We start from the raw sequence: 15149 nt of genomic DNA on the forward strand, positions 1-15149 counted from the left end.
TTTAAAATAATAAATTATATTACACATATGAATTATAAAACAATAGTTATCACATTCATAATTTGGTCCTTTATAATATAGTTTGTTTTTAATTGCACTATTATGGATAAAGCTCTGCATAGTTCCATCTAAATCTTTATGCAACCTAAAAAAGAAAACAAAAGGTTTAACCATATGACAGCATAATGCTAGTTTGATCTAAATTTCTTGTGTATTTGGATATATTTTTTCCTGGTTTCTTAAACAATATCAGACTTCTTTTTTAATATATTTAAGCACCTGGTATATCATTTGATGTCGTTTTTATAATAATTTAGGCTGTAGTGTCAAATTTCTCAATATGCCTGCATTACAAAACAGAATATATGATATATAGAAAAATGAGGTTTTTTTTGCCCTAAAAAAAGTATAACTCCACCATGTTTTAGAACATGTATAAATCAGCATATTTCTTATTTCTTTATGGTTACATTTTATCTCGCTGCATTTGAGTGGTGTAAAATGAAGTAAAAAGTGTTGTCCACAAGAATTTCCCACAACTTTTTCCAAATACCAACCAGAATTTGAAATTAAGGATAAATGTCTGAAACTAATATTGCAATACTTCTATAGTATATATTTTTACTATGTAACATGAAATCAATTTAAAAATATTTAAAACATACATCTTGCATCAAGTTTTGGGTTGGTTTAGGTTTCATCATTTTGACACCTGTGGTTTCTGCTGATATCTATTCGTTTGATGTGTTTTATCTTTTGATTTTAACGTTTCATTTGGGACTTTCCGTTTTGAATTTTCCTTGGAGTTCAGTATTTTTGTGATTTAACTTTTTTCTGAACATTTTTTTTTCCAATCCCAAACATGTTTTTCAAATGAGGACTCTGGTTATATTTTTTCACCAGTTTGCATGCCTTTTAATTATTATTTTTAAACTTTAATGATATTTTTGATATGATTATCTCCCTTCTGAACATTTACTTACTAATCATTATTTGTTACTGTATGGTACAGCAACAATGACTATTATAGCAATAAACAACAACACAATGGCTACCCAGTATCCTACAAAATATAATGAAGTGAATTAGGTGACAGATATACTGAATACTTATATACAAATGTATATATAGGTATAGGAAGATGTGGTATGAGTGCCAATGAGACAACTCTCCATCCAAGTAACAATTTATAAAAGTAAACCATTATAGGTCAAGGTACAGCCTTCAACATGGAGCCTTGGCTCACACTGATATATTTGAATTGCTGATAAGTCCAATAGCATCAATGCTTATTGGAATTAATTATTTTTCTCCTTTTTTTGATTTGATCAAGTCTTTTTATGGTTATTCAATTTTGTATTTATTTACCTATTCTGTTTGTTTGGAATCTTGCAAACTAATTACAATAAACGTAATACTAGCAGCTGTAAATGAATCTTATAAATATGAATTGTCAATATGATACTAAGATACCTTGAACTGCAAATTAAAATGGCTGTCATTAAATAAGCTTCAACTATTTATAATATCCCTTGGCAAATATTAAGCAAAATTGCAAAAGCCACTTGACAATGTAACATAAGAACCTTTCAAAACCAGAAAAGTATATTCATCACTACTGATTTTAATTTACCTGAACTCATTAGTAAATGTTTCAACAAAATGATATCATAATTTAGGATTTTGATAGAAATCATTCTTTTAACAACCTACCACATGTATTTGACTTTCTATCTACAATTTTTATATGCCGTGTTTCTTTTATTAATCTTTCACCAGTTCTATCCATATGCTCTCCTATGTCATCAATCAATACTGAAAACAGAAAATACTCAATTATTTCAACACAGATAAAAAAGAGTCATATCTTTTAACAGTGGCATCAATTTGGACTTATTTTTCTTAAATGTCATATTGCAAGCCTTACACTATTAAATTCCCTCTCAGTTTGGTTAATATTATAATAAGAAAGGTTTTCCTTGTAGATTGCTAAAAAGCACTTTTTCTATTGAATATCTGCTATCATTAAATTATATACTAGTATTAAAATATACAAGCAATCTTTATTGTTATGATTATTCATGTACATGACATTTAAGTACAAAATATAACAAATGTGTCACTGAATACATTGAGTACAAACTTGAATTTGATCACCTATTTCAAAATAAAATTTTACCCTTTATCATGTTTATGCAATTAAATCTTTTAATTTTATCTATTAGTTTGTACCTCTATGATCATCAGCTTTATCTAGAAATAAAATGAGATAGTACTTACCATTCTGACTATCTACTTCATCACCTATATCTATGGCCATTTGTTTCTGTCTTGTTATAACATGAGAAAGTGATTCTAGACCTCTGTCTTGTTCTGAAAATATCAAATAAAACTTGTTACAACCCAAAAGAGGCTACTCTTTGTTCATCTTATGAAATGCAATTTCATTCTGGCAAAAATATCTTTTTAAAGAAGTTTTCACGCTACAACATTTTTTATTTTTAAAGAAAAAAACTTAAACCTTTCGTTTGATTGGACAATTACCAGTATGACGGGTGTCAAAGATAAAGTTTGTAAAACATTTTACATGCAAAGCATCTTAATTTCAAATGTCAACTTTAATTTCATAAAATACTCTTGTCACTTTAATTTTTACAAATCAGGATATATCTGTGTAACATGTATACTTTTATAAATTGTTATTTGGATGGAGAGTTGTCTCATTGGCACTCACACCACATCTTCCTATACATTGTACCTATTAAGTTTGGCTTAAATTCTGTAACCTAACTTATTTTCTTGTTTATTAACTTTATTTCAAGTTTCAACCTTTCTAACCCAGTTGATTTAATTTTGCAATTTTAAAACTTACTTGATATAGATCCCAGCGCAAGTTTTACATATTCCCAATGATATTTTAACTTGCGAAAATTAGTCGGTCTACAATATTAAACTGTTGCATGTGAGGTTTGATAGTTCTAGATCTCCACTCAAAATGTTAAATTTTAGATTTTTCAACTTTCAAGTTTCAGCAAGATATTTAATGTGCTTATTCAGAAGGAAACAGTCTGCAGAAAGACATGTTACCCTCCTTTAAATATTTTTCAGAAGCCAACCCGACAAGTCCTTTCTCTCAAAACCTTGGTCCTCCTTCAATTGATTGGACCATGATGCCATTAAACTATTGAGACAGTTGGAAGAAAGATAAATCAATCTCTTGAAGATGTTCATAGGAACAACTTATAGATCTTACGTTGAATAATTTGCTGCTGTTGTGTTCTAACTTCAGTATTGGATCTTCCCTGGAAGTCTTCAGGTTCATCTTTAACACCCCAAGGATCATTATTACCAAATGTATCTGTACCAATCAGCGTATTTCTGTAATGAAAAAATTTAACTGAAAAGATTGAATGACTCTGACAAATGGATTCAGAGTACAACCAATCTTAGTCATAAGTTTTTTTTTTTTTGTGAAATTGACTCCATGGCCTTGAAAAAGTCTTCAAACTGATGTTTTCTGGTAGTAATGCAACTTCATATAAAATATCATTGGTCTATAACAAAAAGTTTCTTATGCAGAAAACTTGACATTGGAAATTGCTTATTAATCTACATGTAATGTGGCTGGATTAGGCCAAATAAAAATATATGTGTGGTTCCAGTAACCCTACCGTCCCTACTTTTTCGGCTTAAAAATAGCCTACCCTAAAGATTTTATTGTCATTTTTCATTAAGCACTGTTAAATTCAGAATGTTGCTCCCATAGACTCAATGTAAAAAAAAAACATAAAATTAAAAAAAAATCCCTACCTACCTACCCTAACTTTTTTTTAGATGTAACTGGAACCACACATACTTTTTTATTTGGCCTTAGCAGAAAACTTAACAGTTGTAGCTGCTTTTAATAAAACCATCGGTCTCAATTTCTGCGACTTTCATCACAGTCCATACAAAAGTAAATCACTAACAACAAACAATTTGAATTATAATGAAACTAAAACATTGAATTCAAATTACTCACCTAGAATTACTACCTTCATTTTTAAAAGCTTCATTTATCTGTTTTTCTTTAGTAATTAAATTATCAATTAACATCTGTCTACGTTCAACTTCTCTCTGTGTTCTAATAATTACAGTTAAGGCTACTAATGTAGGATTTTTATGACCCACTAAGGGGCATTATGTTTTTGGGTCTTTGTATCTGTTAAAACAATGACATCATCTATATTTCATTTGTATTTTAAGAATAGATACAAGATTCCTGCACGTTGCAAAAGTAATGTAATTTTCTTGACAAGTGTTACATCATTTTGTGCCTTGAACATGTTGAATATCTGAGCATATATTACATCAATAAGTTTCTAGAAATGTTCATGGATAGGATGTAACAGTATAGAATGTTATGATCAATGCACTATATCTTGAGTATCAAAAAGGTAGTGATAAGCCTTGGAAGATTTAGATATCAAGTCGGTCCCACAAGGTTTACATATTATAAAACAATTCAGACGATAATATTTGTCACTCCAGTTCATGCATTTATTATTTCCCATTAGTCAGTTAGTCGAAGAAGAAAAATAGTATATTCCAAATCCAAAAGAGGGTATAAATGACATATAATTTATAAAATTGATATGAATTAATAAAATCACACACACTGTACTTGCTATAACTCGTAGACTGAAACACACTCAATAATATGAACCAAAGGATACATATGATATGATGATGATGCTCGTATTAAATTCTGTCTCAGCTTGTTGACTTCATTTGAGAATGTTTTCAATTTAACTCTAATCTGTGCTGACAGCTAAAAATAGAGAAAATATTTCTGGAATAACCAAACCTGAACATGTTGAAACTTCAATTCATTGCTATTGTTCATGAAGCTTCAAAATAATATCTATATAAACAATTTACTACAAAATGAAAGGTTATTTTCCAGGAAAATCCAGAGAAATTAATAAAATATTCATTTATATCTTGGCAATTTGCTGAAATATTTTTTTTTTTTTTTCATAAATCTAATTCTTTAAATTGTATTTTTTTTCTTCTGGAAATACTGTTGTTATGTCTGTAATACTTGAGATGCTCCCATAGATTTTTGCAAAAATTATATATGAACTTTTTTTTAATTAAGAAAACCACAAAACATAAATAAGTAAACTGTTTCATCAGTTATTACTAACTGTTTATCATCCTGCTGTAAATGTATCTCAGACATATTTTCCCCTATATTTAAACCTGGTAGCAATCATCTCTAGTGGTGGTAAACATAATTCATTAAAGCGGCATACATGTATCAGTTCATTTGTGGTTAACACTCAATAAACAGCAAATGGTCCTTTTAACAATAATTATATTTCTTATGAAAACTGCAACATCTTGACTCACATAAAGAGATTGGCATCTAGGGTTGGTTTACAACAAAAATTTACAACATAAGAAAATGATAGCAGCTTCCAAACTCTTTCATCTATGTAGCAACATTCCATAAGTTGCATTTCCTATCATGACTTCTTTGATAAAGCCATTAGGACACACAGGAATTCATTGAAGGGTTCATCCCTTTGAAAGTTTAAAGGACACCAATACAGGTTGCTTGACTATAGTCAGAGATTACTCTGACGTCTAACGGCTGTTTTGCCAGACAAGCTGGGGCCATGTGACGTCTGAGCTCATTGAATCGTGGTTGGCTTCTAAATGTTAAACATCGATCTCCTATAAAGGAGGTAAAAAAATATAAATATTTGCATATTTGAGTCTCGAGGCCACAAACTCTCTCGTAACTTGACGTCCATTTGAAAGTGAAAGTCAAAATGCAGAAATCGATGGGTCTCTGTGAAAACTGTTAAAATATGGAAAAATAAAGGTTGGCAGGTAGGTGAAACTTACATAAATGAAGAGATAAATGAAAAATGAACAGATTGATGCCCGATTTATACTATTCCAAGGCCGTCAATCGACACAAGAAGCGACGAGGCAGCGCATCTATTTTGGGTGGGCAAATATCCACTTTTTGATATGGGACGACCTCTAACGTCCCACAGCCCCAGCTTGTCTGGCAAAACAGCCGTTGGACGTCAGAGTAATCTCGGACTACTTGACTATGACATCACAGAAGGAGACTTATTACTGGGTTTGTTCTTACATGGGCAACATGACAGGTGCTACATGTGGAGTGAGAACTAATTACTGTTTACCCTTTTCGAGCACCCCCATTTTTTGTTGGATTAGTGTTCCTCAATCTTTAGTTACCAATGTTGTGTTAAGATTGCATATTTTGGCGTTAATATTGAGTCACTGATAAGGTCTTTGCGTCGGAACACATTTATTCTAAAAACAGTTGTTGGCATGACACGGGTTATGTTCTTCTCATATATGTTACGATGGTATGATACTAAACCCCTTACGGGAAGGATTGTGCCTGATGTTCATATGATGAAATCATAATCTTTCAGTCAGTTTTATTGAAGTCTGGAGCTGGCATGTCAGTTAACTGCTAGTAGTCTGTTGTTATTTATGTATTATTGTCATTTTGTTTATTTTCTTTGGTTACATCTTCTGACATCAGACTCGGACTTCTCTTGAACTGAATTTTAATGTGCGTATTGTTATGCTTTTACTTTTCTACACTGGTTAGAGGTATAGGGGGAGGGTTGAGATCTCACAAACATGTTTAACCCCGCCGCATTTTTTGCGCCTGTCCCAAGTCAGGAGCCTCTGGCCTTTGTTAGTCTTGTATTATTTAAATTTTAGTTTCTTGTGTACAATTTGGAAATTAGTATGGCGTTCATTATCACTGAACTAGTATATATTTGTTTAGGGGCCAGCTGAAGGACGCCTCCGGGTGCGGGAATTTCTCGCTACATTGAAGACCTGTTGGTGACCTTCTGCTGTTGTGTTTTTTTATTTTGGTCGGGTTGTTGTCTCTTTGACACATTCCCCATTTCCATTCTCAATTTTATTTTATTGAGGATTGTATTTCTTTTACCATGGTGTGTTTATTCTATATTTTTCTTTAACACATGTTTAAATTATGAGCTTTTATCGTCCCCTTGATTTGTTTCGTCTTTTTAAAAAAAAAAGCATTGATTCTAATGTTAACCATGTAGGGTGCGAAAGTGAAAGGGGGCGAACATGAGTGGGTGCGAACGTGAATGGGCGCGAACGAACCCGGATTCATGTTAACCATAGCTTCTTTACACACATTGTTTACCTTTGTGTATGTAGAACTTGTGCGACCATTTTTATTTCTATCATTGATCAAAACCATAAGTTCTTGACCAACACTAGCACAGGCTTCATAGTCTTTTAACCTGAAGAAACAATTACAGCCAAATTATTCAAACATTATTTTTGATAAGCATGATAAGTGTAAAAATAATAATACTTATCATGCTTATAAATGGTAAATACAAAATTTGTTAAATGGGTCAAAATCTGATTTATAGCTACAGAACAGGAATAACTATTATGTAATCATATAACTTACCTTTAAGAAGTATTTTCAAGTGTAATATATAAATGTAAAAAATATTATCGGTTGCAGGAGCTTTGAAACTGCCCTCCCCCTTTTTGTTTTTGTTTTAAAACACTGGTTATTTTTGACATGAAAGCAACGTGAACTGAATGTGTATCTCGATAAATCATTTTACTATTGGGGAGGGAAATTAAATAGGTTTCATGCCTTTATCTATAGCTTTTGTATGCTATATATTAAACATTCAGATTACTAACCAAGTATCGCTTGCCATCTTGTGATCGGAAGTTTACAATTTGACATTAGAATGAATAAAGGTAAGACTTTATGTAGGCTATTGCTCGGGTCACTGTAAGAGGTACATGCTATGGGGAACTGAACCCTAAACACAATTTTTGTCCAATACATGTATACATAAGTTGGTCCAAGAACATATTTACAATAAATTTTATTATATAAATCCTTGAATAAATCAAAACAGTTGTTTCTTATTATTTGTAATATCGATCAGCGGATAAAAACCGTACATAAGGTATTTGGCTGGTTTAAAAAATAATGGACTATATACACCAGACTGATTTTAAGACATCAAAGACTAGTGTATTAGGAATCTATTAGCCTACTTGTTTGGTGAGAAATGTGCCTGGTTTGATGTGGATTCGGTTATGACAAACAATCCTTAAGAAATTGATTAGACGGATCTTTACCCGAGTTAGGCCATACACTTTGATTCTTTAAAACAATGGAAACAGTACCATGCAGTATAAAACAAGGAGATGTGATATGATTGTCAATGAGACATGCATCTATACACATATTATGTGAAAAGCTCAGTCATTAGAGCTTATGTTTGTAATGTGTGTCAATATACCGAATCAAAATAAAGTTTTACTTACTTACTCAGATATAGGAAGATGTGGTGTGAGTGCCAATGAGACATCTCTACATCACAATTTATAAAAGTAAACCATTATAGGTCAATGTACGGCCTTCAACATAGAGCCTTGGCTCACACCGAACAAAAAGCTATAAAGGGCCCAAAAATTACTAGTGTAAAACCATTCAAACGGGAAAACCAACGGTTTAATCTATATATAAACGAGAAACGAGAAACACATATAAATTACATAAACAAACGACAACTACTGTACATCAGATTCCTGACTTAGGACAGGTGCAAACATTTGCTTACTTACTTAACAGTGACCAATACTGCATGGTAGGCTGATTTTCAATAAATATAACTATAAGGTCAAGGCCGTGTGGCCTTCAACCACGAGCAAAATCCACTCGTACTCAGCTGTAAACGTCTCCTTTTTTTCTTTCTTTCTTTAAGTTTTCCAGTCTTCCATTTGAATAAAGATGATTAATGACTGGTGCAGATTTTTGTTGAAAACCGAGTCCCTCCAAACGCAAAAAAAATCTGTTGTCAATCTCATCTATCTAAAATATGGATCTGTTTTCAATATCCTCTTATATAATTGCGACGGGGCAAGCGAATTCTGATAGACCTGAATATTAACCAGATTGTCACATAATGTACCGGTCAGCTCCAATATGTGCAGTAGTCAATACGTTTTGAGTCGTCTACTGCACAAGTTGGGGTTGGACATATTGTGTGAACACCTGTCTTTGTATAGTTGAACCTAAAGACCTTTAGATGTATTTTGGATATTTTTGACGTTTGGGTTGCTGTTTCGTTGACGCATACCAGACACCTCCTTTTATTGATATCCATTTACTGTCATGTAATTGGATTAACCAATAAGCCGACTATGATCTAAGTATCACCCGATGGAGGACTTATCGGCCACCGTGCCGTACCGTCCGCAGTCGCCTTGTCGTATCGGACACACTGCCGTACCGTTAGTTTAGTTGAAACATATTTATTTATAGTGGATTGGGAAACAAGTTTTGCAACTTATATTAATCCCTTTCCACTTTGCGGGTGCGAGTGCTGCCTTGTAGCGGCATTAGCCTGCTCTTTTTACGAAATCTACAAGGGTGCCTTTTTATACGTGCAAGAGATATGGCTCTCTCTTAACACGTATCAGCCATTTATCGTCCCCTTCCGACAGACTATCATCGTTTCCTCAAGACCATACTCGCAAAAGGTGTCAATGGAGAGTCGAAAATTCAGTCCCTGAAATTTTCATCCCGGAACGGGATTCGAACCATGCAGGAACCTTTGTGTTAGTAGTCCGATGCACTAACCACTACACCAAGGCTCTCTACATGTCGTACATGCCGTGCCGTTCTCAGTCGTAACGTCCTCATACGTATTGGCCCAACTATCGTACGGTCGTAGTCGTTTCGGCCAAACTGCCGCACCGTCCTCAGACGTATCGGCCAAACTGCCGTACGGCCTTAGTAGTTTCGGCCAAAATGCCGTACGGCCTTAGTCTTTTCGGGTAAACTGCCGCACGGCATCAGTCGTTTCGGCCACATTGCCGCTCGACCTCAGTCGTTTCGGCCAAACTGCCGTACGGCTGTAATCGTTTCGGCCAAACTGTCGTACCGGCAATACTTTCTAAAGTCCGACGGTTTCGGCAATAATTTTTATTGTTATAAAGGGAGGATGTATAATTATTTTAGAATTAGAAGTAATAAAAAAAATATTCATTGGAACAATTGTTTTTTACTTTTCATTAAGAATGTCATAAAAAAAAATCGTACAATAAAATTAGGTGTTAAGATTGACAGCACACACTCTTATCATATTTAGGTGGTTTTTTTTTTCTTGTGGTCATCCAGGTTGGTTGTCAATTCTATTCATGTTTGAACACCACGAAGCGAGTTATTAAAAAGATATTTGAATTTTAAACAAAGTCACACCATGTTGGTTCTTAATTCAATTTCCTGATCAGGTCAGACGGAGTACCCAGTAAGAACCAATTTTAAGCTTCGTGATATATATATGATAAGAGTGTGAAATTAAAAAGAAACATATATATGATAAAAAAAAAAAAATAGCACGTTATAACTTTGTCAGTAGGTAAAGAAGTATGTTTTTATTAATAGTCGGCACATATGAACAATCAAAAAATTCTCTTGATAAATTCTAAATTTATAAACGGAAAATTAAGTAAGTGTGTGTTTAGAATCATGCCTTTGGGACTGATAATATTGTATTTTCAGTTGTTGTATTCACTAGACTATCTAAAACCGAGACTATAGTATTATACTGTGATATAGTCCCAATTCAAAATATAATTTGATACTTTCTATAGATGTGATTAAACCGTAGTTATAACTCCATCATATTTTTGGGAAAATCTATGAATAACAAAATCCTGATACATATACTAGGTCTCTTTTTGGTTAAAAACAAATAAGAAACTATAACTAGGTATTTTTCAATATCCAATATATATGAAAAGTTGTGATACTGGAGGCTTATATAAGCTGCACATCTGTATAAAAAGATTAAAGTTTCATTTCAGGTCAGGGATTTGGGGTAAAAAGTTTCATTTATTATGTACAAGGAATCAATTGAAAAAAATAAAAGAAGTTATGTTAGCTCAGATAAATCTTCCACTCGGTGTTAAAATCGGCACATTTCTCAGTCTAAGCGGAGACTTATAGATAAATGTATTCTTCCTGTGTTCATGTCAGAGTCTTGGCGTCAACATATATACAAACAACTCATGATTTTTCATTAAAAAAATATTGTCATAAAATATCAAACTTTTTCTTTAACAAAATCCAAGTTTGAAGTAAATCTGTTGTTAGTAAAAAGGTAACAGAGTCTAAATAAATCGACATTACATTTTCATGTCTTTTAATAAAACAAGTTTACGTTGAGAGAACACATCTTTTACATTTTCAATTTAACTTCTTTCCTTTTCTCATCTATCTGACCTTGACACTGTTGCCCTACTGGATTCTAAAATATTTTTTAACCTTTTTACACATCGCTCATACGTTGACCTACTTTTTTCAAAGATCCAGGTAAATCAAAGTTTACAACCGTGGGAAAGTTTACTGAGCATGCGATTGTACAGGTTGCTTGCATGAATTGTAATGTGTCGGAATGCAGAAAGACACAAGTAAACATCTGTGGACAAGTGATGCGAATTTCTTTGCGAAGAATTTGCAAATTATTCCTTGTGATTGTCACATTTATTCTTGCACTTGTATTAATTTCTGTCACAAATACAGAACGCATACAAACAAAGCAAATTGTGTTTACAAAGTTTGTTAAAAGAAGTTATAGAAGACAGTTATCGCTGCAGAAAGAACAACAGGTGGTTGACCATATAAAATTCCAAAGAAAAACAAATGGAGTCAATTCTGTTGCAGATGATGAAAACTTGGGAAAAGATGAAATTGTAAACAAAAATGGTAAAATAAAACAGAACCGTATTCAGAATGTTAAAAATGTGATGAGGAAAACAGTTCAGTCTGATATATTTATTTCTGTTAAAACCACTAAATCAAACAGGAATTCAAGACTTGATTTGCTGATGGAAACATGGATTCCTTTAGCTAAGGATGAGGTGAGCATCTTGATTTTCTGATATACAAATTACAATGTACATGTCAGTGATTTTGCTAGCGCTCGTCATTTTCGTATTTTACGAAAGGGTTTTCTCATTGACGAAAGTATTTCAAATCAATTTCGTCACTTTAATTTTGAAAAGTGTAAAAAAATTTCGCAATAAAAACTATAAATCTACCTGTCTTCATATGTTTGACAAGTTTATGACCTCAAGGTAATTAACATTTTCAACAGGTGTTACAAGTTGTGATTACAACTAATCCGCTTATCGCCATCAGATGGGTCACTTATCTGTAATTTATTAATTAACCCCATAATTGAATGCAGTGTTCTCCCCAGGATTTTTTTAAGGCGCAAAATTGAAGGGCACGTAACTCTTTTTTTTAGAGTGAACTTTTGTCATCTGAAGCAATCAAGTCATTAATCCATGACATGCAATATGAATTATAATGCTTTGTGTTATGTGTTTGATAATGCAGAGTATTTTTATGAATTACAAGAATATATATATTTATATGAAATAAATTGAACACAAAAGTTATTTATCAGTCAAAATATAAATATTCATCTATGTACTCTCTGCTCCTTCTAGGGATAATGTTTCAAGATAGTGTAATTTTGTTGGACAGTCTGTTCCTCAATTTTGTCTTTATCCTCTTTAGGGTTAAAAACCCCCTCTCACAATAACTTTTGCTTATACCCCCTTTAACATTTGTAAGCCATGAAAACTCAGTCAGCCACTTGTCATTGAAGCCAGAAACATGGTGCTTGCTGTTATCACTTGCTAAAACTTTAGCTAGGTTGGGATTAGGAGAAGCAATGACATCTGCTTATACTGACAGTGTAGAGGAAGGTGTATTCCCCTTTTCATTAGAAGTCATTAGGATGAAAAAAAACTTCTACTTCCATCATCTGCCTTTTGCTTAGAAGTCACCCTTTTGTTATTTGCAGAGAACATGTTCATTCAGAATTAATAAAATCGAATTTGGTTTAGATATTTGATCATATTTGGTATAGAACTTTTTAAAACAAAAATATGTTAATGAACAGCTGACCAGCTTCCGTAGTTTTACATTGCGCTTCCGTGTGTACTATTGTTAAAACCTATCTCTGGCAGGTAGATATAAACGAAACTTTGCAAGTTTGTTAAAGTTAAGACCATTGAAATTATCAACTAGTGACATTATATAGAAGCTGCAGCAATTCCGTACCCGTGTTGATTGTCACATATTTCCCGACGCACAGAATTTTACGATCGATGTTCAATGATCATTTTATTTCTAAAAACACGAGTTTGAGACAATTTACTTTGCAAGTAACATTTTTTCACTTTCTATTAAAATAAATCACTTCTCTTTATTTTTAATCAAAGTTTATTTTATTTTTTTGAATTACAAATACTCTCATTCATAATTTTCATCGTAAATATCTTTACCAATGTGTATTCAAATTTATCACGTATATTCATCACGTTCATTGGTCGTGTTAAAATAGATTCTTCTTCTCGACCAATGAAAAAATTTGTTATTTAAATGGTCAAGTGATCACACACACAATGCGGAAATACAATGTATTTGCGATCTATTTCTTCAATTTCTGCACTGAAGTTTTTATTCTTTTTAATTTTCTTCTAAAGTATCTATCTTCTTGATGATCATTTACGCTATTGCATGATAACATAGTCCGATAAGGCTGAGATAAGTGGGGCTCCGGTAAAACTAATTATCAGATATTGCGTAACACTGACCGACCTCTCAGCGGTGATCACCAACTTGACAATTTTAACCAACATTTATAATGAAAATGTGAAAATTAACACGCTGCGGGATCAAGTATTAAGGGACAACGGACAATTAAGACGCTGCGGGATCTACGAAAATATTATGAAGGCGCTGCGGCACCGCAGCGTCATATCGGCCTGGGGAGAACACTGGAATGACCATCATAATTATTTCCCCAGGAAAATCAGTCAGTCGGCATTTCAACAACCAGGAGTATAATTTCGTCATTTAATCAAAAATGTAACAACCCGGACAGTTCGCATTTGAATTTCAATATTTCCCAAACGATCACAATCTGAAGTTAGTTTGTCGTAGATTCGTCATTCGAAGGCATTTTCCATTTAAAATAAAGAACTTTCATGTGTTTATTCAGGAACATATACATTATTATGTTAGATATACTGTTCCCAGGTTTATTCAAAAAGTTCACGAGAAATGTTTTAAACAGGTGCTTCCTGTATTGTGTTCTACGCATGCGTGAAAGTATCCCTTTGACTATTTATAGACATTAAAAATGTAAAATACGAAATCATTTAGAATCAATTAAACGAGAGAGACAAATATATATCTCTTACTAAAGGAATTTATATCGAAAAATAATAATTTCCTGATGAATCCGGACTCGTTTTGAATTTATTATCCACGTGTCACTTCCCGTTTTCGTTTCATTTTAAAACCGAAAGTAGTAAACGTGATCTATTGTTGATTTGTTTACAACCTCCTTTCAGTCATTATAATCGTTCCAAAAAGGATATAATACATTTCCAACTTGATAGACATGATATCCAAATATCGACTTAGACGTTTTATAAGGATAATGATTATGCAGTGAAATAATCATTGCAAATTAATTTCTGCTGTGATTCCTTGTTTAAAAAAAATAGAATCCAACTTTTGTTGTTCAGGAATGACCCCTGGTGTAAACTGAAGAGAAATTGTGAACTAAATTTCTGGATTCCATGTCAGAATCTTTCATAATAATGGCCAATACAGTAAAATCATACAATAACTGCCAATCATGCTGGTGCCTCAATCCCTTAAAGAATCCTTAAAATCTGACCAAGTCAAAAGATGAAGCTAGTAATATACATCATTGTTCTATTGCTTATACACAAAATAAGGTTGATTTTAATAGCGCGCAAAAGTGACTAAAGCCCTCAAAATCCTAGCTTAAACCCTGACATGGTACTTGATAAATACTTTTTTATGACTGGAGATGTTTATAATTTACCATGACTGTACCTCTTTTTGTAGAATTATCAATATCCAGTAATTGTTTGTGCAAGGATCTGAAATTTTTAGACGATGATTTCTATCAATTTTGGATAAAATTGAGTCGTGTTCTTTTTTCCAGACAGTCAACATGGTCAAATCAGAGTTCATA

General features: G+C 32.7%; 2 protein-coding genes across 2 annotated transcripts in view; one reads left to right on the forward strand and one right to left on the reverse strand.

The window, feature by feature from the left end:
• Positions 1-7828, reverse strand: LOC143045156 (syntaxin-8-like). The gene is made up of 9 exons (XM_076217465.1): positions 7741-7828; positions 7220-7319; positions 4716-4810; positions 4022-4123; positions 3254-3378; positions 2281-2373; positions 1714-1815; positions 984-1063; positions 1-145 (listed from the first exon to the last, which is right to left on the reverse strand). Exons 1-8 carry the CDS (start codon positions 7755-7757, stop codon positions 990-992), a joined length of 708 nt encoding a protein of 235 aa, XP_076073580.1. The 5' UTR covers positions 7758-7828; the 3' UTR covers positions 1-145; positions 984-989.
• A 3594-nt stretch (positions 7829-11422) lies between these two features.
• LOC143045157 (beta-1,3-N-acetylglucosaminyltransferase radical fringe-like) overlaps positions 11423-15149 on the forward strand; it is a 31829-nt gene continuing 28102 nt past the window's right edge. The window contains exon 1 of the mRNA XM_076217466.1: positions 11423-11982. Within this exon, the coding sequence (XP_076073581.1) occupies positions 11497-11982 (486 nt within the window). The 5' untranslated portion in view covers positions 11423-11496. The remainder of the gene's footprint in view (positions 11983-15149) is intronic.

This window comes from Mytilus galloprovincialis, chromosome 9, assembly GCF_965363235.1.
Source record: "Mytilus galloprovincialis chromosome 9, xbMytGall1.hap1.1, whole genome shotgun sequence".
Lineage (NCBI taxonomy): Eukaryota > Metazoa > Mollusca > Bivalvia > Mytilida > Mytilidae > Mytilus > Mytilus galloprovincialis.

Bases quoted from the DNA above. Each gene is read 5' to 3' on its own strand.
- LOC143045156 (XM_076217465.1), bottom strand. The intron at 4,811-7,219 runs GTAAACAATGTG...CTCTATTTTTAG, and splicing joins CAAGTTCTACATACACAAAG to CTGTCAGCACAGATTAGAGT. The intron at 3,379-4,021 runs GTGAGTAATTTG...TTTTCATTACAG, and splicing joins AATGAAGGTAGTAATTCTAG to AAATACGCTGATTGGTACAG.